The 27,753-nt window shown below is 36.5% G+C and overlaps 1 protein-coding gene across 7 annotated transcripts in view; it reads right to left on the reverse strand.

Moving 5' to 3' along the window:
- ATRX (ATRX chromatin remodeler) overlaps positions 1 to 27,753 on the reverse strand; it is a 146,602-nt gene that overhangs the window by 56,510 nt on the left and 62,339 nt on the right. For all 7 annotated transcript variants that reach the window (XM_030575146.1, XM_030575149.1, XM_030575148.1 and 4 more), the window contains 11 exons: positions 21,437 to 21,567; positions 19,800 to 19,979; positions 16,650 to 16,743; positions 15,319 to 15,427; positions 11,105 to 11,284; positions 10,244 to 10,385; positions 9,879 to 9,988; positions 7,036 to 7,182; positions 6,605 to 6,782; positions 2,301 to 2,438; positions 1,467 to 1,642 (listed from right to left, as the gene is read on the reverse strand). In XM_030575146.1, the coding sequence (XP_030431006.1) occupies positions 1,467 to 1,642; positions 2,301 to 2,438; positions 6,605 to 6,782; positions 7,036 to 7,182; positions 9,879 to 9,988; positions 10,244 to 10,385; positions 11,105 to 11,284; positions 15,319 to 15,427; positions 16,650 to 16,743; positions 19,800 to 19,979; positions 21,437 to 21,567 (1,585 nt within the window). The remainder of the gene's footprint in view (positions 1 to 1,466; positions 1,643 to 2,300; positions 2,439 to 6,604; positions 6,783 to 7,035; positions 7,183 to 9,878; positions 9,989 to 10,243; positions 10,386 to 11,104; positions 11,285 to 15,318; positions 15,428 to 16,649; positions 16,744 to 19,799; positions 19,980 to 21,436; positions 21,568 to 27,753) is intronic.

Here is a 27,753-nt window from a genome sequence, read left to right on the forward strand (position 1 = left end):
CACAATGAAAGCTAATTATACCAGCTCATCTGCACAGGACCATTTAATCTAGTGCGGCTAGTTGCACACTACACATATCTCCTCTATGCACACATTTTAAATCTCTGCTGTGTCAAATGCAGTTTCAATAGTTGTTTCCAGTGACTGCTTCTCTTCAGCATAGTTACCCTTCTTCAGGACTGGGTGAACGAGCCCCAAATGACAGTGTTTGTATATGGACACTGATTGTGACTCCATAGGAAATTCACGCATGATTTTGGAGGGTGGGTGTGATTCATGATTTTTGAATGCTTGTTTGGCAATGCTATTTCTATTCCCTTTCCTCATTCACTTGCCTACAGTCTCTGCCTCTCTTTATCTGCCTTCTCACCCTCAAAATGGTAGGTGTTGACAGTTTGGGGGCCGACAAACTCCCCACAGTTTGTCACAGGGCTACTCCCTTGGTGGAAAACCAAGAGAAATTTGTTGGACCCAGAGACTAGTTTAGGACATCTAATAATGCTTAAATATTACATAATTTGTGTATTAAGATTTTCATAGTTGCTGCCTTCTTTCCGATACAAAGCAAGATGGCTCAGTGGGAATGGCTTTGTTTTCCAGTACTATACTACTGTATATTTAGCTTCAGCTGGGTAAGGCCCTTCTTGCTACCGTGCACATTTCCATTTTCAGATATACTGGTGCAGGAGATACCAAAAAAATTTCTAGTGTGGACCTTTTTTTTTTTTTTTTTAAATAGAGACACTGACTGATGGACCAGTCCCCTTCCCTATTTATGACTACGTGGCTCACCATCACTCCCCTTCACAATCATTTATAATATCTCTGTAGCAATGCTAGCAACTGCCTAAACATGAAAAAGTAATATTGGGAAAGGATTTATGTATTTTTAGTTGTCTTTCGGGCAACAGGTGTTTCATCCTTTTAAAAAAAGTTAATCAGTCTTCATCTTCCCCGCCCCACACTTCCATCTGTTTTGATTCTCTCAAATGGAAACAAGGGAGCCAGCTTCAACAGTTAGACAGTTCTCCATGGACCACCATCTTACCAGACATTTTAGGAAACAGTAAAAGGCAGGCTGTTTTTTAAGTTTAAATTCAGAATATTTCAAAACTGAAGTACTGATATCCTACCCTATAATATAAATTACTTGTCCAGTAAGCCAGGAAAACAATTCTCTAAGTTGTATGTGTCCTGCCTAAGATACACTGACAGGATTTGTAAAGACAGTAAAGCTTTAACAAGATTTTCTGTTTATATGGAATTTCTGAATTATTTACAATTCAAACTAGTTACGAAAACTACACATTGAGTCCAAATGATAATGAGATTACTGGACTATGTATGTAGCAATTGTAGATGCAAATTTAGAGGCCCCAGACCATAATATTTTTTAATTCAAAGGAAAGTAGATTACTATAACATTAAGTTACTTAAGTTAACATGGTGGTAAAGTATTTCCATACCTGAACACATCCTGCTAGCATCTCATACAGTATGTGGGCACGCTTCTTCATTACCCTAACATCTACCATGGTGGAGTCTGCACACTGACCATTCTGGATTGGATTTATAAACCGATTTCTGAATTCCTTAATTGATCCAAGCAAATTTTCCTTGATAAAATTAACCATGCAATGATCTGGAAGAGAAAGATTAACTCCAATTCTTTAAAATTAAATAGTTCCTATGGAAAGGTTTAAGAAAAGCAGAGAATAGGTGTGTGTACACCTTTTATAAACACTTCTCTGTTAAGCAAGGTAATTTAAGGCCAAATTTTTCCCAAATGAGTCCTTAAACACCTACCATTTATATTTAGGCACTTAAGTACTTAGATTTTCAGAAGGTAGTAATCATTTTTGAAAATTTGGCATAAATGTTGATCTGATGCACTGATGTAAGACTTATCTGGAATGTCATAATGCCTGTGGGCTTAAATATGCAGAGAATCAATGATACAGCAAAATTATATTTATAGTAGGTTTTGTAATAGTTGAAAACAAAATTATGGCAGTTAGTAGAGGCACACATTACCGGGGGATTTCATTCTAAATTAACTAGACTTCCAAGAGTGACTTAGCATGTAAAGCAGTTTACATCTCTAATACACTTATCCAGAAGGTAAACTAAAAAGTAATGAAATTTATTCTATTAGCTGTAAAGTGTGGTCTGGCACCATCAGGAACACATTACTTTCTCCTACTTCAAAACTAAATATATTTATAATAATATATTACTATACTGGCTGAAATGTATTGAAGGAAATGTTTTCTGCACTGACCATAGAAGCATTTACTTACATTCTATAAGATTATTCTGCAGTGGTGTTCCTGTAAGAATTATCCTCCTCCTGGATCGAATAGAATTCATAGCCTTAGAAACAGCAGATGCTTCATTTTTTAATATGTGCCCTTCATCACATATAACAAAGTCAGGGCCTAGAAGAAAATCAACATGTTAATGCAATTAACTTCATTTTCTGTAACCACTAGGATGCTGGCTATACAAGAGTCTGACTTTGCTCTATTAACAGGCAAACCATATGCTATTTTTAAATAAAGCTCTCTAGATTTAAGGGAATAAAAGGCCATACTCTTGGCTTGCAAATGCATTCACAGTAGTTGATTTTTCCAAGATACATAGCGTAGTGCACAATGTATTACTGGGCAGGATTAAGGAAAAAGTTTTACAGTACATTCCCATTAAAAATGTCTAAACATATACTATAGAGACAAGATGAGTGAGGGAATATATTTTACTGAACCTGAGAAAGAGTTCTAGGTAGCTCAAAAGCTTCTCTTTTTCACCAACAGAAGTTGGTCCAATAAAAGGTATGATCTCACCCACCTTGTTTCTCTAATATCCCGGAATCAACACAGCAACAACAACACTGTAAAATGTATCGTCGCAAGGCATGTTTTCTCTGTTAAATTTCCTAAGCACACATTTTTAAAAGTCACATTACACTGCCATCTATTGGTGACTGATAAGAAGTTATAAAGAGAACCAAAGTCCAACAGCAACATTCTATACGAAGACAATAGAGCAGTATGCAATATCCTACTTGACAAGAGATAGAGCTGAGAGCCTGATGAAAGTTACCCAAGTGGTAAACTTGATCTGCCCATTGGTAAATGGGAAATTTTATTTGATGTCAAATAATATCAAAGGCCCAACTCAAAGTTCCCTCAAACTTTTTTTTACATTAAATTTCATAATTTCAAGCAAAGCAACTTCGTTTTTATTGGGTTTAATGCCAAGACATCTCAATCACTTCTTGATACTTAACCTACACAAAAATTCTTCAGATTAAAATTTACAACTATCACTACAAATTCGGATGCCAAGATAGCAAGAGAGAGGAAAAAATACAAAAATAACTTTTAGGAAGTCAGCCGCCTGATCAATCCCTCATAAAGTTAGTTTGTTTCCAGTACAGCTTTGCAAAATTCTACCTGCCCATTCATCCACGATAAGTAGTCTTTTCTAACAAGCAACATACAATATGTCTCTTTCATTATCACAGTCAAAGCCAAATAACTAGAGTTTGTGCTTAGCCTGGTACTTCTTCATGACAAATATGCATGTCTAATCTAGGCTATTGTAGAATAGCTCCTCATCATTCTCCTAGAAGCTAATGCTGGGATGAGAGACCTATAACTCAAAGTGTATATCTACTAAATAACACAATGTATTTATATTGTATTTTCCATTAAAGAATCTCAAAGTGCTTTACAAATGGAGAAAACTGAGGCACAAAGAAGCCCAAAATCAAATAGAGACAGATCTCACGGCTACTAATCATGTGTTTTAGTCACAAGACCATGTTTTCCTCATCAGTAAGAATAAGCTGGCAACTCCTTTGTCACTAAATGCATCTTGCCCAATGCACCTTCATGAAGCCAAAGACATAGAGTTTAAAATTCATTTGTCTTGCTTTGTGGTCATTGTCATTTGATCATCCATTAATTTTTCCCATGCTGCTGTGAAGGTCCAACCCAGAGAAAGGACATGATGGAGATGGAGACAAGGCAGAACACAATGAGCCATCAGAAAGCCAAGAACTATTTAGATCTATTCATCAGAAGAGTGGTGCAGGTCAGCTACACTCAAAGACAATGCCACTATTCTTAATAACGATAAAACATGACAGCCACAGACCATCTTTTATTAACTAGCCCATAACTCAAGGTAAAATCCATATCTTTGCCTTAGCTTCAGCTGAAGAGAGTTCACAGCTTTTCTTCACTCTTGTCATATTCAGTGGCTACCCTACTGCATGAAACAGAAATGCCAAGGCAATCCTGTTTGTAGCAGAGAGATTACATATTAGGTAAACAGTTTTGCCACGGCTCTCCACTTCAGGAAGCTGCAGCTTTCCAGACTCCCAACCCGCTCAAAATATCTAGTTCGTTGACGACTTCTTCCCTGCCAGATACTGATTTTTCCTTAATTTTTAATTTCCCTATTCAGAAAAAAAAAGTATCTAGGGTTCTGAGCTTCCCAATTAGTAGAGTTGCACATTAATCAAACCACTGGAGATGCACACAAGTTTCGTCAGTATGTCTTTAAATATCTTTTCACCCTGTTTTACGTTTTTGAACTAGATCCTCCTTGCCCTTTTTTTTTCAAATCTCTCGTGTTACCCACTCATTTAAAACTGTTTATAGATTCATAGACTTTAAGGCCAGAAGAGACCATCATGATCATCTAGTCTGACCTCCTGCACATTGCAGGCCACAGAACCTCACCCATCCACTCCTGTAAGAGAACCCTAACTGCTAGCTGAGTTACTGAAGTCCTCAAATCACGGTTTAAAGACTTCAACTTACAGAGAATTCACCATTTACACTAGATGCAACCTGAAAGTGACCCATGCCCTATGCTGCAGAGGAAGGCAAAAATCTCTCAGGGTCTCTGGCAAAATTCCTTCCCTACCCCAAATATGGCAATCATTTAGACCCTGAGCATGTGGGCAAAACCCACATTGCTGAACCAAACTAGACTAATAAATCACTTTGGCTCCAATTTTGCCAGGATTTATAGAAGGAGTTGTCTCCGCATGGCGACCATGGAGGAGTGGTTCCCACTGGTGCCGATGACCAATGCCAGGGTGAGGAAGACAAGGACTGAGCCAACATGGCGAGTTTCCCTTTAGATGGCACTGAAGGCCCCAGTACCAAATGGTAACCAGTGGCCACATGCTTCCTTCCACCCGCCAGCACCAACGCCACAGACTCTTGTACTGTCTGTGACTCTGGTACAAACAGCGAGAGCAACTTTCTGGCCGAAGCTAAAGCCTCAGGTGTGGATGGCATTGCAATAATCTGGCACCATGCTGACCTGCCAGTGCTGACAGTTCGGCTGGTAGCAACCTCAACAGAGCCCACATAGGGGCAGGAATCAAAGCATTGACTGAGCTGCCAGAGCCAAGAAGTGACCTGATACAGGTCTCACACTGCTCTGGTCTCCATCTCTGGCCATTCTTGGGGTTGGAGAACGTCCTCCCTCAGTCACCAGCTTCTTCTGTTTCTCCCTTGGCACTGGGGATGACAAATGGTGCTGTGACTCCTGGATAGTGGGAAGAGCACTCCTCACTGACGCTGAGATACTCGGTGCCAAGTCCGAATGGCACAGTTCCAAGGAGGGTCTCAGCTCTGCTCCCATTAGCAGGGACTTCAGTCTAGCCTCCCCGTCCTTTTTGGTATGGGGCTTAAAGTCTCTGCAAATTTTGCAGAAGTCCCCAATATGAGCTTTATCCAAGCACTTAAGACAACTAGAGTGCAGGTCACTCAGGGACACAGCCTAGTTTCAAGAAGCACAAGGCTTGAAGCCTGGTGACTGAGGCATGCCTCAGTACTGAGAGCATATGCTAAACAGAGAGAACTAACTGAACTAACTACCAAGACGTAACTAACTACCAACACTGGCAACCAACTAGCAAATACTGTGAACTATGTACAAAACACAGAGAAGACGAAGTCCACTGAGAACTTGCAAGAGCAAGGGGAACAGTTTAGTTTCAGTAACTGTCATGGGTGGTAAGAAGGAACTGAGGGGTGTGGGGTTGGCAGGGCCCTTTATACCGGCGCAATGGACATGCAGCACTAGAGGGCCCCAGAGCTGACCTGATGGATACTACTGAAGAAAAAATTTCTGGCGACTGTGCTCAGGGCATGCACACACCTGCACTGGAACAGACGTGCTATCACTTGAAGAAAAAACAAGGCTGACCAAAAGGGATAATTTAACCGATGATGAAAGGTAATCAACATATTTCTTATATCCATAAGAAAAAAGATACCAGGTACATCTCATTCATATCACAAGAGAGTCCTAACTTAAAATATTCTAACGTCATAACTGTAAATTTTTGTAAGACAGCTGTGTTATTGAAATCACCCATGCAGAAACTAAGTTAACTGTAAATAAAATAGCTTAATGGGTTCATTAATACATTATTAAATGATTTTCCTTAAAGTATATTTAAAAAGAAAAATACTAAAACATTTTCCACTTGCTAGAGTTCTACATTCAGCCCATCCCTTTAAATGGGACAGCTTAATTGCTACTTTGAATCATTACATTAACAACATTCACTTACCTGGATCAACCAGAGCCTTGTTAAATATTTCCTTAAGTTTTCTACTTTTGACATTCCTGCCTTGTGCAAGATTACGGTACATCTCATAGCCAATGATCATAACTCCTCCATCTTCCTGCCATCGCTGGAGCATATAGGATCTTTCTTGAGGGCGTTTTACAGTTGCTAGTTCAGAGACCTTTAGAAAGAGAATATTGCATGTTGTACTCTGCTTTTAGCCAAGACAAAACAGAAGCCTTGCAGAGTACTACACAACTTTTACATACCTAGATCACACTTACTACATCAGTACAAGTAAATTTTCTGTCTACATAAAACACAGTCTCTAGTGTGTATTTTGAATGGTGTAAGTTTATCATAATTACTCAAACTGTTCAGCTATATAAGGGATTTTGTTTTTTTTAAAAAGAGAACTCTTAAAAATGAAATACCTCTAGTTTCTCATCATCTTCTAAACCTTCTTGCCATTTTTCAAACTCATTCAGCCAGTTCAAGGCAGTGTTCAGTGGACAGACCACGAGAGCTGTGCTGAAATCCAGTTTATCACACAACAGAACTGTATGGAGAAAACTTACTACCTGTAAAGCGAACGAAGCAAACTACTACTTAGTATGAGAATACTTACGGGGAAAAAGAAGTTGCACACAGACACACATAGAACCATCATCATTACACACACATCCATGTCTAGTCTTCATTTTCTCCAAATAATGTATAAACTTTACAAACAACAATCTTCCTACCCAAACAGCCTCACCCTTTTTTGGGGAGCAGTAGTTAAACAACTCACTTTTCTGCTTTAAATGATCTCCTTCAATCCTCTCATTTTCAAGATCAAGTCTAACTGTTTCTGGAACGTTGTGTCTCTTAAATTTCCTTCCCTGGTTAACTTATGGCATACATTTATTATTCTGTGTGTGAAACATGTCTGCCAAAGTTCTTAATTTATTCACAGCTTCCTAATTTTGGATGATATCTCCAAGTAGTTGATCCATTTCACAAGCATAAAAATCGTCTCACAATTTCATTAATAATTTTTGTAATTTTTCAAGTTTCTATGAGGTCATGTTTGAGCAGAGCCATCTCTAGGGTATGGCAAATTGGGGCAGCCACCCCAGACCCCACACTTTGAGGGATGGCTCTGTGTGTGTGTGTTGTGCAGGGGATGCTGGCTGGACTGGGAGGAGGCACGGTTATGGTGCGAGGGGCCATGTTGGCCCAGGAGATTAGCGAAGGGTCTGGTGCCGACAGCAGGGGTCAGGCCCACACTCACTGGTGGGAAGCTGCAGCAGCGGCCCCAGCCTGCCCTGCTCTGTCAGCTCCTGGCATTGCGGGGAATGGGGTGGGGGAGGAGGGGCGATGGAAGCTGGAAAGAGGCAGGGCAGGGGCGGGAAGGGAGATTGGGGGAAGGGATGGAGTGGGGGCAGGGCCTGGAGCGGGGGGTGGGCTGGGGTGGTGTTTGTCCCTTTCCCGGCACCTCCCTGGAGACAACCCTGTGTTTGAGCCTCCTTTCTTTACCAGTGAGAATAAGCCCACTCCTTAAATTACTCAAAAAGAAAGATTGGAGTTTCTTGAAACTTGGCACCAATCTTGCATTACGTGCTTTCCAAGTTAACAATTCCTTCGGTATGGTGACCAGTTCTGTACACCATTAACAGTTCATTCCAAACTTCAGTACTGTGCTGCAAATATGCAATGTTCAACGGACACTAAACTGTTTTTCGCAGCCCTTGGAACTATGCAGCATGCCATCACCAGGGGGAGAACTAGTAGATCTGCTCTTATTAAGATGAGAGTTGCTGTTAACATCTTATGTTAAAAAGATTCAAATGTGAAAGGAAAGAAAGAGTGCCCAAAGAAATTGGTAATTTACGCCATCCTGGAGACTCTGACCACTCATTTTACTTGACTTTCATCTCACTGTTATTTCAAGATATTATAGAAAATCTCTTAAAACTGGTCTTAAATCCGCTTCTTACAATGCATAAAAGTGGAGGACAAAAGAACACAGAAACAGCTAAAGGTTAGAGAGGAAGTACTGAAAAATAATTGTAAAAAGGGGGGTGGTAATCATTTCTGATTAGATTGCAAAGAATGCCCATGAAGACACAATGTATGTTTGTTACTGGCCTCCTGTCCAATTATAGGAAAGTTACACACATTAATTCCTTAATCATGTGAGCAGTTATAGGTGACAGAAAAAAGAAACATTCTGCTGTGAAAACATTTCCTAATGACAGATAATTATCAATTGAAAAAAAAAGAATTATCAGACGATCCAACTAGTACATCTGTCACATTAACAGACTCCAATATTTTGCAATGTCCAGTATAAGGTACTAAAGGTTTGCCTAAAAGTTATATTATGCCTAATCCAGAATTCGGAATTGTTTCAGGTAATACTTAAAGGTCAATTTCAAGATTTATGTGAAACCATAACACTTCCTATGATTTAAGACTGACAAAATAATCATGTGTGACATCCATAAATGTTGATACTCTTAGAAGCATCATATCTTCCAAAAGGATGCTACTTCTAAAGACAGCAGTCTCCTCACATTGGAGATGAGACTATTTTTTTAATATATTAAAATCTATACTGCATCTGAGTTGCCTAACTTTAATACAACTTAATACTCCTTGAGAAAACAAGGACTAAATCTCTAGAGAACTCTGCTATAGTAGTACTGCAAATGAAATCATTGACAGTGAACAGACAAGTATCTCAGACATGACCAAGGAATAATCCAGGAGTCACTGAGGAAAGGAACCAGTTTAAAATAGCACACACGCTGAAGAAGGAACGTTTTAAGAGAACACAGCCTACTTGAAAAATAAGAGTAATGTTAAACAAATTCAGAAATATGGGTTTCAAAGGAACATAACAGATGTGTGTTCATCCCCCTATAGCTACATATTATTTTGGAATGCAAAGAAGCTGTATGTATTAACTCTATACAAATCATACACTTTTAATCTAATTTAGTTATTTTTAGGCAAGTACAATATGCACACTGATAGAGCTCAGGGTGCATGAACATATTTTATAAACGGCAAATACATATTAACTCCAACTCTTTGAGGAAAAGAGAACCAATCTCTACCAACATGCACTTCCCCTTTTTAAGCAACCTCATGAGGCCATTGCCCAGGAGAAGGGGTGGGTCTTACACGGTGTCCTAACAGCTATTAAACTTGGCATCTGGTTAGACCAGATGAAGGAGTGGGTTCCAGAGTACAGGACATGCCTCATCAAAAGTCCTTTGCCACTTACCTGCAATGTTTTTCCTAGACCCATGCAATGGGCAAGAATGCATCCGGAACCTGCAGATTTCTTTGTTTTTTTCACAGATTCACAACAGCAATCCCACATGAACTGAACACCTGGAGAGAATTTTTTTTATAAGCTCCTTTAAAAAGTATTAAACATTTTAAATTTACTAAAGAACTTATCTGAAAAGATACTTGTATATAAATCAACAATTAGATTAAGATATTTCCAACACAATAAAACAAAAACCCGAAGTTTGCAGCATTTCCCAAGTAATTGTACATAAGACACCAGTTCAACATGTAGGTCCTGCCAGCACAAGAAAAAAAAAAAGTTTGATTAATATAATTCTCTTTATATTTTCTTACCATCTACTTGATGTGGTTTCAGTTTAGTAACTATGTTTCTGTGAACCTGTACTATAGGTTCTTTGGTTTCTTCATCTTCATCTAAAACCAGTTTAGTTGTGATCGGACACTTTAGAGGTGAAGCATCTTCTATTTCTATCACCTGGAAGTAAACAACATAATGCATTATAAGAATGCTTTGCACATGAATAATTCAGGCTCTTTTAAACACACAAGTTCAATGAAATAGTAAGGCCCTGTTTGCTAAATTTAAAAAGATTTTAAGCAATATGCCCCTTTTATCCCCTAACTTCTCTGTTCAATATTTGTCTCCATAAAAAAAATTTAAACAATTGAGACACGAAACAATAATTCCTTGTTTATTGATCATTAACCTTAAATAAAAGAGCCTTATTCTACAACAAATTACAAGTTTAAGTATGAATGTGTGATTCATGGTGTGACTGTCCCTTTCAGGGTGATCAGTCAACACCTGTTCTGTGGTGTGTCCTTTTAAGACACTGGTTCTCAACCCGTGGCCCACTTGCGGCCCAATCAGCATAGAGCTGCGGCCCATGCGACATCCTCAGGGCCATACAGCTAGCACATATACTGTGTGGATGTGGCCCACGTAACACAGAGAGCTGCACATGTGGCCCACAATGGTAAATAGGTTGAGAACCAGCACTTTAAGATGCCTGACCACTAATCCTTACTAACTTTAAAGGACTTGTCATCCTATTACAAATGGTTACACAAATCTATACCTTTTAAACACTTCAAATTCCTCATCCTCAGCTAAATTTGTCTTTAAACACCATCAGCAATTAAACTTTCAAACAATATCTCATGCAAAAGTAAAAATAAATAAATGAGATGTACCTCTCTTAATTTCTCTCTCTCTCTTTCTCTTTCTGCAATACGTTTTCTTCTCTCTTCCTCCTCCTTCAGTGCATTTTGTGTTTCTGTTCTAAGCTTATCATCTTTAAGAATCTTTCGTATTTTTTTCCGGCCTTTTCCAGGAGATTTTGAATCATTGTCATCTTCATCCTCAGAATTACTCTATTGCGATTCAAAACAATTAATCATTAGTATAAAACCTGAGACACAAGGATTATTATAATCCTGACTTTTGAACAAATGATCAAACTTTGTGACACAGTTCTTACCTAAACAGAAAGGGAAGTTTTCAAATTGAGTTATCTGGCATAATTTGAAAGATCCTTTAGCACCTTGTGCTAACAGTTTAACACATTTAAAAAAAACACAGCTTACATTTTAAATTATGCCTACACAAAAGACGGTAAGGGTTGTTTTCAGATGACGTTGCTAACAATGAAAAAAGCCCTCTTTTCCTTTTCAACTAGACATACCCATACCTGGACCTAAATCCACTTCTACCACCAGTAATTTCAGTTGTGATACAAAGGGAAGCTTATATTTTCCTCTCCATTACTGCTATTCAATGTGGTATAACCAGCAAAATCCACTGGTCAGATGGATAATGACACTTTCAAGTTTGGTTAAGAAATTCCACTTTACTTAAAAGTAATTGCTGTGTGTCTTCACCTAATTCCGAAATGTAGCTTGTTTTAGTTTCTATTAATGGAATTTTATCTAGTCTGCTCAACAGTTTTCTTATTTAAGAAAAAATGGTTATGTAACAAAGTTCTGTTTTGGCTTGTTTTACTTAAAGTATTTGTTTTTACTGTTCATATGGTCTGTTTTATGGCTTGAAAGAATACAAATCAAAATCTAAAGAGAAATTAAATATGTACTAAATCAAATAGTTTATCATCAAGAACACCTGATTTTAAAATAAAGTCTTATATCTGAAATGTCCTTCATTCACAGGGTTAACAAGCTACTTCTAAAACAGAAAAATCAACCATTAGAAAGTCTAAGGACAATGAAAGAAAAAGAATTATTCCACTGTACAATCTATAGGTTTAAAATTTGAGTACGCTCTTAAGCAGTTAGAGAAAAAAGGGATTATTCTGACTGAAAAGTGATCTCTGTAGATAAGCAGGTTAGAGATCTGCAGGCGAAATCAAAATTGGGAAGAACTCTCTCACTCCTTCACTGTAATAGCTGAAAACTGGACTGTTCAATGTAAAAAAAAAAAAAAAGATGTTTCTTTGAGCTCTAAATGGGATTCCTTAGGGAATATTCTGAAAAACAGAAATGTAACAAAAACGTTGGATTTTCCCCCCTCACAAACAATACATTGAGACAAGTTTTAACTGAGACCTGAAATAATAATCCAGTTGAAAGAGCTTTTTAAATCTCCATTATGGATATCATCTAAAAATATCTGGATCCTGAAATAGAAAAATATGCCAGCTGAACTATTCTCTTCAGACAGTAATTCACACAACTTTCATTATTTCCAAAGTGAAAGAAAGTTGCAAGGGGTTTATTTGAAGTCGTGAAATAGCTACTAACTAGGCTAACCAACACTACATAAGGACACTACTGTAAATTCCCGCATTTTAAAAAAATATAGAGAGAGTTGCTGTGTTATACCCTGTTAAATTAAGGGACAAACTTCAATAATAAATGTATTTTTTAAGTTTGTGACCAAACAAAATATTTGCTTGATACAACAATTATGGAGAACAACTTTACTAAAAACAGCCAGGACACTCTCACAACTGATTTTGATGATTTAACAGCTTGTATCTATCCTTTAGATCGGTGGTTCCCAAACTTGTTCCGCCGCTTGTGCGGGGAAAGCCTCTGGCGGGCCTGGGTGGTTTGTTTACCTGCCGTGTATGCAGGTTCGGCCAATCGCGGCTCCCACTGGCTGCGGTTCACCGCTCCAAGCCAATGGGAGCTGCTGGAAGCGGTGCAGGCCGAGGGACGTTCTAAAATAGCCAGCAATTATAACTTGTGTGCTAATGAATTCTCTGTTTCTATGAATTAAATAAAGATACTAAACTCAACAATCTGCTTAGTACATATTTTATTTTACACTGTTGCACCTGGAAGAAATTATTTTTGTTTTATATTTTCTATTTCTTTCCACTTGAATAAACTGAGGATCTTTCTGCATACACAAGACAAACATACTTGGTGGTTTCCCATTTTAATCTTGAATATTTACTATTACTGCACGCCTGTATCTTTCAGAAAACGTCCATTGATTAAACAAAATGTACATATTATTCTATAGGTAGTCATACACAGAAAATATTATCGGTGCATTCATAAATAAAGAGGATATTCCAAAAAAAAAAAGTAAGACATTTTAAATCACCTACTTTACATTTTTTCCCTACACTGTCCAGAGTTAGACACTATAATTGCACCATATTGTGAGATATAATGAAAGGTGTTCAACTGGTACTTAACGTGTGTTTTCAAATTTTGTCTAAATGCAAAATGTATGTCTTGTTCAACATTTAAAAGATTAAAACCACTGGCTAGAATCAGGCATACTGTAGACAGCTGTTCCCCACAGAGGTCTGCCACTACTCCTCAAACTGATCTCTTAATGATCCATATCCCTACTATTCCAGCACAGGGTCTCTGACTAAAGGGTATAACTAAAACAAAAAATCAAGTGTGTAGAGATTTATATTATGTATTGTTAGTATTAGAATAACATCCTATTTGAGGTTGGCTGGAGATATAAGAATGGAAATGGGAAAAGAATGACCATCAAAGAAAGCGTGGGAGGAAGAAGAGAGCACGGAAGAACATAGCAGATCAAGGATTCAATGGAAAGACTCTGTCAAGAGAAGTTTGAAGAGAAAGGGACTGGAAGTCAAAGACCTACAAACAATTGCCATGGACCAGAAGGCGTAGCGAAGAATGGTGGGCACCTCCGACTCCATGTAAACAGGAAAAAGAGTCAAGAAGTGAAGTTTATAATAAAATAGCATCCAGAAGGTTGCTCAAATCAGGAATGGTGTCCCAATGCACTGGGGCTGTACGAACATATAAGAGACCACCTCTAACCCCAACAGATTACAATTTAGTTTAAAACAAGATGCAATCGTGGAAATATTAGAGTGATGGGGAACAGAGGATGTGAGTGACACTGACAGGAAAATAAGATTACAAAAATAAGCTGCATGTAAAATTAACAGGGTTTTACATATTTTTAATAAAGAATGAATTCATAAAGGAATGAATCTTAATAATATCAGTAATTCTCTTAGGTACCTATTATCAACTAGCAATATACTGGAAGTGTCACAGAAGAACAGAATCTCAAGTATGAGTTTGAAGGCTGCCAGAGTACTGGGCTTTATGGATTAGTTTGTAGTGTATAAAGAATGCCATCAGCGAATAAGATCATTTAGATCAAACTTTTTTCACTGTGATATACTGTAATTTAGGTTTGGATTGAAGTCTCATAAGGCAGAACAAGTGCCAAAAATAAAGACTCTTGAAAGACCTCAGAAACTTAGGTATACAGCCATCTGTCACTGAAGTTTAATCTTGTTTGGCAGACTCAATCACCTACACACAAACTTCCCTCCACCCAGATTTCAAAAAGTCTTGTTTCCTGATTGGTCCTCTGGTCAGGTGTTTCAGGTTACTCCTTTCCAGCTGAAAGAGACATTAACCCTTAGCTATCTGTTTATGACAACTTGTAATTTTAATAAAGAGAATATTTGAGTTAAAATTTTTAAATGTTAGAAGACACACAGAAAATTAAGACTACCTAATTGCACTTTGTGAAAGCAAAATCTAGCTATCATTAAGATTATGATTTTTTCCACGGAGGTTGGGGAAGTCATGGAATTGATGACTTCAACTCGTGGTGGCTGGGAGCTGTGGGATAACCCAGCGCTTGGAGCTCTTGGTCACCATGGGTGGTGGGGGGGGGGGGCCTGGAGCTCCGAGGGGTACCCCCACAGCTGCCTAGCCACTGTGGGCAGTGTAGGGACCCTCCCCCACAAGTTGAGCTCCCCATTTTGTCATGGATATTTCAGAAAAAGTCACAGGCAGGTCACAGGCTTCTGTGAATTTTTCTTTACTGCCCATGACCTGTCCATGACTTTCCCTAAAAATATCCATGATAAAATCTTAGTCATCATCGTTTCAACAATTTGGTCAGAATATAAGGCATTTCTATATAGTACCTTGTTATTGTTTTCGCTAGAAGAATCCTCCTGAACTTTTATGCGTCGTCTTTTCTTTTTCTGCTTGTAACTGCGCTGATTTTCTTCTGCCTCAGCTTTCTTAGCAGATCTAAGAAATTGAAAAAACTCTCATTGATAAACAGTAATGGATCAAATGTTTAGCTTTCCTCTTACAAAATACTCTACTACTCAATAAAATGGTGTATTTCTCTCTTTTCACCCTATAGACTAACATTATTTACAAGAAAAGCATCACTATTATATCAATATTCTAGAATGGGGTAGGCAACTTATGGCACGTGTGCGGAAGGTGGCACACGAACTGATTTTCAGGGGCACTCACACTGCCCAGGTCCTGGCCACCGGTCCAGGGGGCTCTGCATTTTAATTTAATTTTAAATGAAGCTTCTTAAACATTTTTAAAACCTTATTTACTTTACATATAACAACAGTTTAGTTATATATTATAGACTCATAGAAAGAGACCTTCTAAAAACATTAAAATATATTACTGGCATGCAAAACCTTAACTTAGAGTGAATAAATGAAAACTCGGCACACCACTTCTGAAAGGTTGCCGACCCCTGTTCTAGAATGATTAACTGTTTATTCCTCAACAGAAATGCAAAACAATACATTCTTCTGTGTCGTGGATCCCTTTACTATTTTCGGATGTGCAATAATGATGAGTTATTGACCTTATCAGGCAATAATGTAGTAGACTGCAGAGTTTACCAACTAGGTCCTATAATTTCTAAGGGGGTAAAGGAAAATGTCACATCGTAGTTTTGTACTGAGTATTGAGACATCTACATTGAAACCGGTTTGTACACACATCACTTCCACAGCAAAATGGAATCAGTGTTAGTGGTTTCTTTTCAAACTCTCTCTTTCACTCTACACAAACAATAAGATTACATCCTAGAAAACTTCCAATAACCTCACTAAAACTCAATCCTTAATTAGAACCCATTGTTCCTTGACTCAACCAAACTTGTTAGAAAAATACCAGGTGTTTTTAATGGTCTTATCTCACCTCCCAACTCTCCTAATTATACTGAGACATACAAGAGGAAGTTTGAACTTTGACACTCAACTCAACTTCCAGGCTTTTGAGATAAACTAAATTGCAGATACCGAAATTCTGTAAGGTGAACAACAAAAATTTAGTGTCTGATCCAAAACCCATTGAAATCAATGGCAGTCTTTGGACCAGGTTCTTAGAACACATATAAATGTTTCAGACATGGCATGTGACAGGATTGTACCTTCTGAATAATCAGTTTTAAAAAAGCTCAACTGAGATGACTAGAACTAATGTTTATTTATACCTTGTTCTAGGACGTTGCTCATCTTCAGATTCACTGACTTCTTCACTAACTCCAGATTCATGAAATTCTGAGTCATCTGAATCATCACTGCTCACTTTAAGAATAAAAAAACATAGCAACCTCTGTTGTAACCTGAAGTAATATCAATATAGCTTTACTAATAAGAAAAAATTACTGTAATTTGTTTGAAATTAATTTCTGCTGCTCGCAGCACCTGTACATTCTTGGTCAATAAATGCCCTCTTGTGCAGCTAATAAAAAATCTCAGTAAGATAGTGCAATAGTTGTTTCAATAGAAAGAGCAGAGAAGATAGCATGAAATGCCTGAAATGCAATTGAAATGTCACACATATGGCTTTGAACTGCTACATATTAAAAATCCAAAGCAAATTTTAAAAAAAATAACTCAAAAGGTAATAAAGAAGTCTTTTAAAGGTATACTGTAAGTAATATGTTGTTAGAAACTCTAATATTCACAGTAATATTTTATGATTCTCTTTAATTCACTGAACCGTTTTGCTTGGATTTGATTTTCCTTTATTGGTCTAGTACAGTGGTCACCAACCAGTCAATCCTGGAAACTCTCCCAGTTGATCGTGATCTCCGGATAGGAAGCTGAACTAGTTTTTCCCATTAAAGTGGGAGAGGGGGAAGCTGAAGATGAGGTGTACATAAATAGATACTTATTCAAAACAAGTAAATACTCCCAGGGATGTTGAAGCCAATCAAGATCCCCCAACCATGATAATGACAATGCAGGTTCAGGGTGCATTCAGAGGTTACAGCTGTTACTCGAGAGCTGCAAGAGCGGGAACAGAGCATCTGTAGAGCCATCCTGCACTGTTTACAAGGGTTGATAGTAGTGTTTCCTTCAAGTCCTGTGGAGTTCCTTATTTATAGCCATTTTAACTATGCTTTGTGCATAGGAGGTGGAATGTAGTATTTATCAATCATACCACCAGTAAAAGTTGATATACACAACCAAGTTTTAAAACATGCACAAATCTGAATATTTTATATGAAAACAAGAGCTCAACCCAGATTGAGACACTGTGACTGTTGGTGAAGGGTGTGAATTTAATATGCTGATGCAAAGACTGAGTTAGAATACATGTTGCTTTACTCAGTCACACTAACGGCTAGTTATCTCCCTTTTATGGATTTTTCGGATATCAGCATTGCCAATGCCAACGAGCATTGTCAGGATGAACAATTTCTAAGAAATAAACAAAGGCAAATCTAAACCCTATGTGCTTAGAGTTCATTTCATTTCTCCCATCTCATGCAAAGTGTGTCACCTCTTTATACCAGATTGCCATCTATAATGATTTTATCATGAGCTCATTACATTTAAGTCATGAATACTCAAAAAGAAGCCAGTACCTATAGTTCATAATTTTCAGGGGCCTGACTCATGATTTTTTTAATGTTTGACATTTACAAGCAGCTAAAAATATAGTATGCTATTCAGTCCTATTTTATCATTTAACATTAATTCTGAACATACTGGAAAGCTATACGGGTTTCTTACTAAATGGTATACGTTGTAATAAATAAATAAAATGCTACACAGTAAATAAAAGAATATGAGTAACTGAGAGTTAAGTTTTTGTTTGTTTTACGGAGAAGTATAATAATGGAGGACCAAGTCACTGAGCTATTTGAAGTGAAAGAAATTTTACTGCTCCAGGTCAGGGCTGAAGTAATTTAGGAGACTTATAACCAAAAGGTTCTAGAGATTGGTCCGGTCATGCCTTGGTCTGGCATTTTATTTGCTAAAATACTGTAAAAGTTACAATATCATCACAGAAGACACAAAAATTAGAAGTTTTATGGGGGAACACTATAAACATAATACAATACAGGATAATTCATCTTTAGGTACATGGGAAACTACTCATGTACGGTATACTACCATTACAGCAACACTAAAAATATAACTATACTTTCAAATTGTGCAATAGGGATAATTTGCTTCCAATGTAAACAAACCATTTACACTCTGAAATGCCCTGGTTACTGGAGTTTCCAGTTGCTATACTGGTGCTGGTCCCCGTTGGTCCCATGGTTATCAGATGCAAGAGATCTGCACTAACAGTCATTCCCTTGTTCCTCAACCCAGAAAAAGCTAGAAGAGCTGCATTCTCAGCTTTTTTAAGGCAAGAAAAATGAGAAATAAACCCAAGTTTTCATTTCAGAGTTCCACATGCAGTCCCATTGTGAATCACCTAAAAAGAACTTGGAGGGATATAGAGTTTAACTCTCTAGGATGATGGAAATTTCTGGTGACACAAGGGCCTATGTATAGTGTGAGGAAGAGATGGCAGATGCAGTAGGAAGAGGACGAAAAATTGGGTTTTCCTGAATTATACCTATTAGATTTGGTATTAAAATTTCAGGACTCAACCAGATTAAGCTAATTTTTAGGGGGTGGGAGGAAGAGAGGGAGGGAGATTAAAAAGAGAGGAGGGGATTAAATAAGAGTAAACTATCCTGGAATAGTCACTGTGTTATAATAAACCTAGTAAATGAACAAAAACAGACAACAACAACAGTCTGGGATGACAGCACAAGAGGAGGTGCGTAAAAATATATATTTTAAAATTCCTAGTTCAAAATTTGAGTTCTATCCAAATTGTTCTAGTTTTAAACATATTGATTTAGTTTAAATGGACTTTAAGAAAATGTGTTTGAGTTAACATCATTATTTTTGAATTTGCTAGCTTTTGTCCTTCTAAATAAATCTTTCAAATAATTAAAAAATCTAACTATCATTGAAAGTATTATTTAATGAATCAAGATTTTACCAAATAATTTCATGGTGTGTTCACTGTCCCATGATTAGAGATAATTAAAGTATTTTGAAAACAAACGAAGAACCTTAATGATAAAAATTCAATGACATCATCACCATTTTCCCTTATCTGCTTGTAGAGTTGATGGCACTGAATTCCTCAATCTCAACTGCAAAACAAGAAACAACTATGGTGTGGAGGTGTGAGAGGAGGACAACTTGGAATTCCAGGAAATCTTTTTTTCACTGGAAAGCTCCATTACGCCACATAAATGAACATATTTCACGCCACATAAATGAACATATTTCATCGAATCACAAATATATCCTGCCACACAAACATTTAAATTTTGTACCTTTCCTTCTATTTCTGCGTTTGCCTTCTTTTGTGTCTTTAGATTTTCCTTTTTTTTCTTCCTCAGATTCTCCATCACTCATACTTAGCTTGTGTCTCAGCAGTCTGTGTCTATATCTAGGCTTCTTAGACTCTTCATCATCTGAATCAGATTCAGAATTATCTTCCTTTTCATTCTCCTCTGTCAGAGAAAAATCAGCACAGAACTCATATGGGTAGCTATTTGCTCATTTAAGTTGCATTTCATCTATTAAGTATTTCCAGGAAGATGTGATTGAACGAACGCACATATGCACTTCCCCCTCCCACTCCGCCTTATCTTTGCAATGGAAACTATTTGATTTTACAGTTATCACATGGATTATCAGCGGAAGCAATTTTATTTTCTAGTCATACATATCTCATATACTTCACTCCTGAGGAAATTCTGCATCACTGCACGTGCACAGAATTCATGTCCCCCCACAGATTTTTGTTTCCCCTGAAGAAAATTCTGAGAATTCTGATGGGGAAGCAAAGGGAAGCTACAAGAGTGGTCACACACCCCTCCCCAGCAGCACAGACAGGTCAGTTTGGGCTCCTGGAGCAGCTAGTAGAGACATAAAGCACTGTTGGGGGGGACGGGAAAGAAGGGAGGGCTTGGCAATCATGCCTGAGAGAGAGACACACACGCTGTCCCTCTCGCTTGCTTTTGCGGCATGCTTGGCAAGGAGGGGCAGCGCGTCGGGGTGTTTCTGAAGAGGTAGGCATGTCCCCTAAGGGAGAGCAGAATGTAGCAGCCGGCCTGCTTAGTGAATTGTTCCCATTGTCTTTGTGAATTCCCCCAGGAGTATAAAACAGGTGTAAAAGTTTTACGGCTCCTTTACATATTGCCAGACTGGTGTAAAGGACAGTATGGTCTTATAAATGCTTACTGATTTAATGATTAGAGCTGAACTAAATTTTTGGACTGAAAAAATTTCCTCACAAAATGTGCTCCATGAACTGTTTGCTACTGACCTATCTGGACATGGTCAGTAGCCAATATAAATTGCGAGTTTGATTCCACAGCCCTCAGTAGCTCTTCACTTGTCTATGATGCAACACTGAGCATATGGCTGCATATACTTGATGCCTAAGAACTAGAAATAAAAGGTCAAACCTAGTTACATTACTATTAGACAAGGGGGCTTAGAGATTTTCTCCAGTGCTCCCCACTCCTGTTATCCATCCATTGCAATGTAGTTTAAATAAATTACCAAAATAATTGAAACCAGCGTGATTATATTGCATTATTTTGACAAAATATGCAGAATATTAAAATGCTGTATGCAGAATTTTTAATTTTTTGGTGCAGGATTCCCCCACGAATAATACCTGTATGTCTTGTCTTTTATTAATCAAATATTGCTTAGCACATACTCGGTTCTAAATTGGTTATAAAGATATGATCACAAAGTAAAAGTGTACTTTTACAGAAGTCAAACAGAGAAACCCACAGAATCATACTGACTGAGTTCAGTTTAGCAGTTGGCATCAAAAAATGTATGTTGTTTGGGGGATTGTTTACTGATTTTGCTGTTATCTTTCCCTAAAAGACTTCTGAAATTATGACAGATTCAAAAGCACCACTTTTTTCTGCCACATTTTGGTGCTCACCGTCATCTTCCGCGTTTTCATTTTTCTTTCCTGTTTTCTTTTTTCCTTCATCTGATTCTTCATCTGAAGATGCATCCTCATCAGAGGAAAGATTGGCTTTGATTTCTTCTAAAAGCATTTTCTTGGCAATTCTTTGAAGTAAAACAAAAAATACTATGTATTCCATTGTTTACACAATAAATCAGTGAATGACATATGTAATCTTATATAATTCACAAGTTCAGTAACAGGGTTGTGAGCTCAGAAAATTATGAATGGAGAGCAATCATGGGTGGTAATGAGAGAATATTCTAACTGACATTCCATATGTTAAACATGGTAATCTGCTTTGAAAATGGTTCTTTACAGTGCTCCCAAATAAGCACTTCCCAATTTTAAACCATGTTTATTGTAGATTTGCTCAAATGTTTTTTTAAGCAACATTTAATAACTTGGGCCCATTTTATTCCTCCCCACTTGTCCCATCTTCCATGTCAGTCATCCTTCTAATCAAGTGCAATGCAATATTAAGCTGAACAATTTATTTATAGCTCTAATGGCCTCAAGAACATGCCAGTGTTTGGGACCAAGTCTCTAAATGATTAGAGACAAAAACAGCGTTAAAGCAACAGATAATCTCTGGACACTTTCCTCTATGCATTTAATTAGTAGTAGAGGCAGTATGCACTGAACACCTTAATTTCTGAAGGTAAATGAGATGCACTAAAATAATTTTGTATACAGTAACTCCACATTTTGCTCCTGACAGCTGTTCCTGAGGTGTGTGTTACAATCCTTTATGTCTGTGCCCTTGTACTTCAAAGGAGATGCAGCAGGAATAAGTGCAGTGTTTTACAGGGCACACACGATTTCTCAAGAAGATGTGGTTGCAAACGGCGGGGAAAATCTACATCAATTGGAAGACCAGAGAAAAGGGATGAGAGCAATCTCACATCCCCTCAAACATCTGCCAGCAACCCTCTTAGGCATGTGACCCACAGATGAAGAAAACAGTGATTTGTCAAAAGTTACGAGTCTATATAAACTTGCAGAGTCAGACTATTATCCCACTTCCTGTAGAACAAAAAAAAGGTTGATCAACTTTTCATAGCCTCCCATTCCACCCCAAAAATATTTTCAGTTAAAATACAATAATTTAGACTATGAAAAATGCATTATTTACAGAATCTTTCAACAAAGGAAAATCCAGTATGAAAATACATACAGGAAAAGTGATGTACAAATGGACAAGAAAACTGTGGACTTAATCTGATACTTTACTTCAAGAGGGGGAAAAAAGAATTGTCCCTCATAGGGGATCAGGTCCTATGGAACTGTGGAATAAAAATAGTAACATTTTTAAATATATTTCTACTGTCTGTAATGTTAACTGCAAGACTTCATGTATTTTCTCAATCAGACCCGATCATTTCAGCAGTAATGATGAAAAGCATTTTATATTTATACATATATATTATTCAGAAAGGGGAAGTATCTATACCTAATCAGAAACCCAGTTCAAAAGCCAGGAAACTGAACAGTTCTATGCTTCATTTGGAACTGGCACAGAACCAACTGACCCTACTTTGTCGCTTTTTATATCACAATTCAAATAAGTCGTAGTCACACTGAACTATAAAATATACATTTTATTTTATTTAATTTTCCAGGAAGTAATTTGTGCCCCCAAAACAAGGCCAAATTTTCCAAGACCACTCTATTTTATTTTCCCTCGATTTTTGCAATTACACTTCAACCATACAATATTTTCCATCTTTTAATACGTTAATATATTTTCAAGTAAGAGTTCAACACTAGCATATGTTCAATTGTTATTAATTTAAAAGGAAGGGGGGAATTATCCAAGAGTACGAAGATGTTTATGGCTGGTGCACTAAGTCAGACTGAACTGCAGCATCCACAGTAGAAATATAAAGACATTAAAGAATTAGTTAACCCATATATAACTAGATGAGTCATGATGTAAAGCTATTTTTAAAAAACAAGTTTACCTAAAAGAGTTGCTTTGATTACTTATCTGAACAGACTTAATTTTGTGGACCTGACCCAACATTTATTGAAGTTCATATGAACAAAGTCCCATTAATTTCAATTAGCTTTGTATCAGTCCGTGTAGGAGAAATAAGACGAGAGTAAATTTTAAATATTAATGAATGTGTGTATATCTGACAGGAGGAATAAATGGTTACCTGTATTTGAAAATCTTACCCATTTTTGTAGTAGTTTTTTTAAAAATACTGTACTTATTTGCCCAGATCAGTTGTAATTTTCTTCAGAATACAATGGCTTGGATTCTCAAAAAAGGGGAACTATTTCCTTATTTTTAATTATTTTGTAACTTTCATATACAAATTATTTTAACCTTAAAGTATAATCTAGATAATGTAGACACCACCAGTAGGTTTGCTAGCTTTTACATAAGAAACCCACTCAACACTGGGACAGGATTAAGGTTCTGAAATGAAAACAAATTTGCAAAACTTAGTTTTAACTTCAGAAGTCTCAACATACTCTCCTGTACCAGTGCACCTAAATGATTTCACATTATCCTCAATAGTGCTAAAAGAGTTAGTAAAATTGAAATTGGATAACAAAGTCTTACCTGCATTGCAAGCCATCTTTTAAATATATATTTAAATAAAGTGGATTTTGACTCTTAAAAGGAAGGGTTTTTTCACATTTACAGAATAATGTTTGCTGAAAGAATTCTAAAGAATACATTCATCAAAATTTCTTCACAAGTACAAACTCGAGTATGCACACATAGAATACTATTTCTTCTCTATTCCAGACTGCTCCTAACAATCCCCAGGTCATTGTCCACAGTACAATCATCTGAACTTCCTGAAGCTGAATAATTTTAATGATTACTAATTAAAAAGCATTTCTGAAGTTGGCAGACTAATAACTAAATAGTTTTATGTTCCGTAAGATATTAAAAACACTCATTTTTCAGCTAGTGAATGAAAGTTCAAACACTTCACATCAACAGGGGATGCAACTATTTATTTAGTAGAAAAGATTCAAATTATGGGCCTCAAAAACTAGATTCTCTCTAGTATGTTCCACTGAAGTGGTGCTCTAGTCTGAAAATGTAAAGCATGTTTAGAAATTAGGACTATTTTTCCACTTCTGGTGTAATCAAAGGATTATATACAATGAAATAGGTAAACAATACCAAAAAGACAGTGCTGAACAGACCAAACCCTATACATGCTTCTGGTAAATGTTTGACATAACACTATTCACATCATCATGTGAAACTGGATGTTTAGTTCTTGAAATCAGTTTTATTAAGTTAAATTATATCTGGCCTCAAAGTAATAAAATCTATTCCAACTTCAAATTCAACTTCCAAATCTTTAGAAGGTAATTAAGACTGAAGATGAACAGTTACCTACACTGATAAACTTTTATTCTTTTCAGCACTTGTTTAACCATCAAACTGCACAAGTGCCAAGACAATACAGGTCATGATAGTGTGAAAATCTGTTTCCCCCAAAAAACCTGGGGGGGGGATTATTTATTTATTTTCCTGGGAGCAGAGAACTGAGGTGGATTCTTAGCCAACATCAATTACAATTAAATGCTATAAAACTTTTACATGAAAATAAAAACAAAAACAAAAACTGGGGCCATGCGATCCACTCAATAGCACACTGGACTGCAAGTGAGGAGACTTGGATGCTATTCCCAGCTCTGCCACTGACTTTCTGTGTGATCTTTAGTAAGTTATTTCATATCTTTGTGACTCTGTTCCCCATGTCCTGAAATGTCTAAATAGGCAGTAACCTCTGGGCAAGGACTGACTCATTTATAGCTTGTCAAAATCTTGAGGCTACAATGTTGCCACTGTAAAACAAATTTAGCTAAGAATTTAACTAAAAATAATGATTAACACTGTGTTAACATTCTTAATTAAATCAACTCAACTCACAGGTGGTGTCCATAAACACACATTAGTTATATGTATAATCAAATTGTCCAAAGTAAGCCGCTAAAGAGATAAAACCATAAGGCTGTGCTAATAGAAAGCACCATCCTTTAAGACTGAGTATTAAAAATTTAATTAAATGTAACCTTTAGTATATTTTTAATATTTCGTTGTATTTTTTATAGTTTTATATACGTATGTTTGACTGACATTTAGTACACACACAAAAATATTTTCCTTCAGATTAATAATCTACCAAATACTTTGTTCTATAGACTGTACTATGCCTTTGTTTCAATGATCTGATTTTCAAACTCTCATAGAAGTATTACAATTCAATTAAATGCTTGGACAAGAAAAATGTTTTACAAAAATTTATTGCATCCATCAAATACTTAAAGGCATTCTGCATTAATACACTATTTACCTCTTAATAAACAAAACTACTGCAAACATATTAACAGTACCATTTAAAAGATCAAAAGGACCAACAATAAACAAATACACAACATAAAATGACAGCATACAGTACTGCCTGTCATATTATGACCCACTCAGATATTGCACTTTGGCAAAGATGATTTCAAGACTTTTTTAAAAAAATTATTCATGCCATTCACATTCAAATATATTTAAAAAACAGAACTTCTAAGCTAGAGACTTGCAACCATGAGTGACCACACTATAAATATCTCATTGGGTACTAGGTACCCTCTTTGGTCTGGTAGAAAAGAGGCAGCTTGTCTGAGTAACAGAGAAAATATTTTTTTTTTAAGTTGTGTTAAGAATTTTTTTTTTTAATCTTCTCAAAATGTTTTCCATCTTTTTACAATTTTGTACCAGTGATTATGGTACCAAGTACAATGAGTACTGAATGTAATATTAGTGAGTTCAGTTATCAATTACCTCCGGAAGGTTGGAATGACTATTTGGTAACAGTTACCTCCCTCTACACTCAGAAATTTATATTCAGAATATTTCCTAGATAAAAATTTAAACAATGATTCAGTTTGAAAAGTTACACAAACAGATTTTAACACCTAAAAGAAAATGTAATGATATTTAGTGATCAAATCTATTTTGTTCAAGGCGTGTTGGGGCTGTATTGAGAAACAGGATAACCCCCCTAAGACAATAGATAAAATCTACAAGTTAGCATTTGTATTGTAAAATGTTGAGCTTTCTATGATAAATATTTGCTTTAAATCAGCTGAATTATCAACCAGAAATTCTTTAAAATGTAACAAAGGTAGAGTGAAATTAAAGTATATTTAAATAAAAATAAGGTTAACAATGTTTAAATGTTGTGCTTATGGACCTGTGCTGTTAGTCCCCAAAAAATTATTTTTAAAAAGTGAATTAAAATGCTTAAAACTTTAAAACTGAACATACAGAAGAGCTAGATTAGCAGCAATATTTCTGTACCCAACTGAGGTCCTCATAACAAAATTATGTTTTTAAATTCACTTCAGCTACGTAACAAAAGGCAGTTACTTTGTGGAACAGACACCATGTTCTATGCTAAAAAGGCTCAGAAGCAGAAAAGGAGACTCCAACAGTTGTGTTGCAAAGTTAGAAAGTCAGTCCCACATTTACTACAGGACAAAAAAAAAAATAAAATTCAGTTTCAGAAATACTATATAAAATTTTCTTGGATAAACTTAATCTAACTACAATAGCTTCCAAAAAGAAACTCCTGCTCATAATTGAGTGTTTAGCATTGAGTCCCTTTAAATTAACACTTTTTGTTTATGCTGTTACTAATTAGAAAGCCAAACTTTTACATTTTATTCGCTATCTAAGCTACTTTTTGACAACTACATTGTAATAGTAAAATATGACATACGTTTAAAAAAACAACCTAAAACTAAAAGTTACATCTATTAGTTTTTATAAATTTAAAATTTAAAACTAAGTAATATATAAGCCAAGATCCTGAAATCACTCATGCACATGCTTCACTACGCATGTGAGTAGTTCCCTTGATGGAAAGTAAGCCTATGTACGAGTGCTTGTAGCAACAAGACCTTAACCATCACATAGGTGATTTCAGGTACTCATCAATGAAGTAAACCACATTGGTTTATCTTTCTAAATGAGAAAAGGTGTTTTAATAAAAAACAAATTATGTAGCACTAATAATCAAGATCCACTATAAAGATTTTATGACTATATATTGCACAGATGCCAATTTTCATCATCTATTCATATAAGTAGCTGAAATTCACATTTATCAAAGCAGGCGTTTACTCGTCTCAATGAAGAGCTTATCACAAAACCCACATTTTACATAGGAATATAAAACAGACAGTACTGCAATGCATTTATAACACACCCTATGCAAGGTGTGTTAGTTAACACTTCTAAATATTTTCTTTGCATT

Source organism: Gopherus evgoodei, chromosome 9 (genome assembly GCF_007399415.2).
Source record: "Gopherus evgoodei ecotype Sinaloan lineage chromosome 9, rGopEvg1_v1.p, whole genome shotgun sequence".
Taxonomy (NCBI): domain Eukaryota; kingdom Metazoa; phylum Chordata; order Testudines; family Testudinidae; genus Gopherus; species Gopherus evgoodei.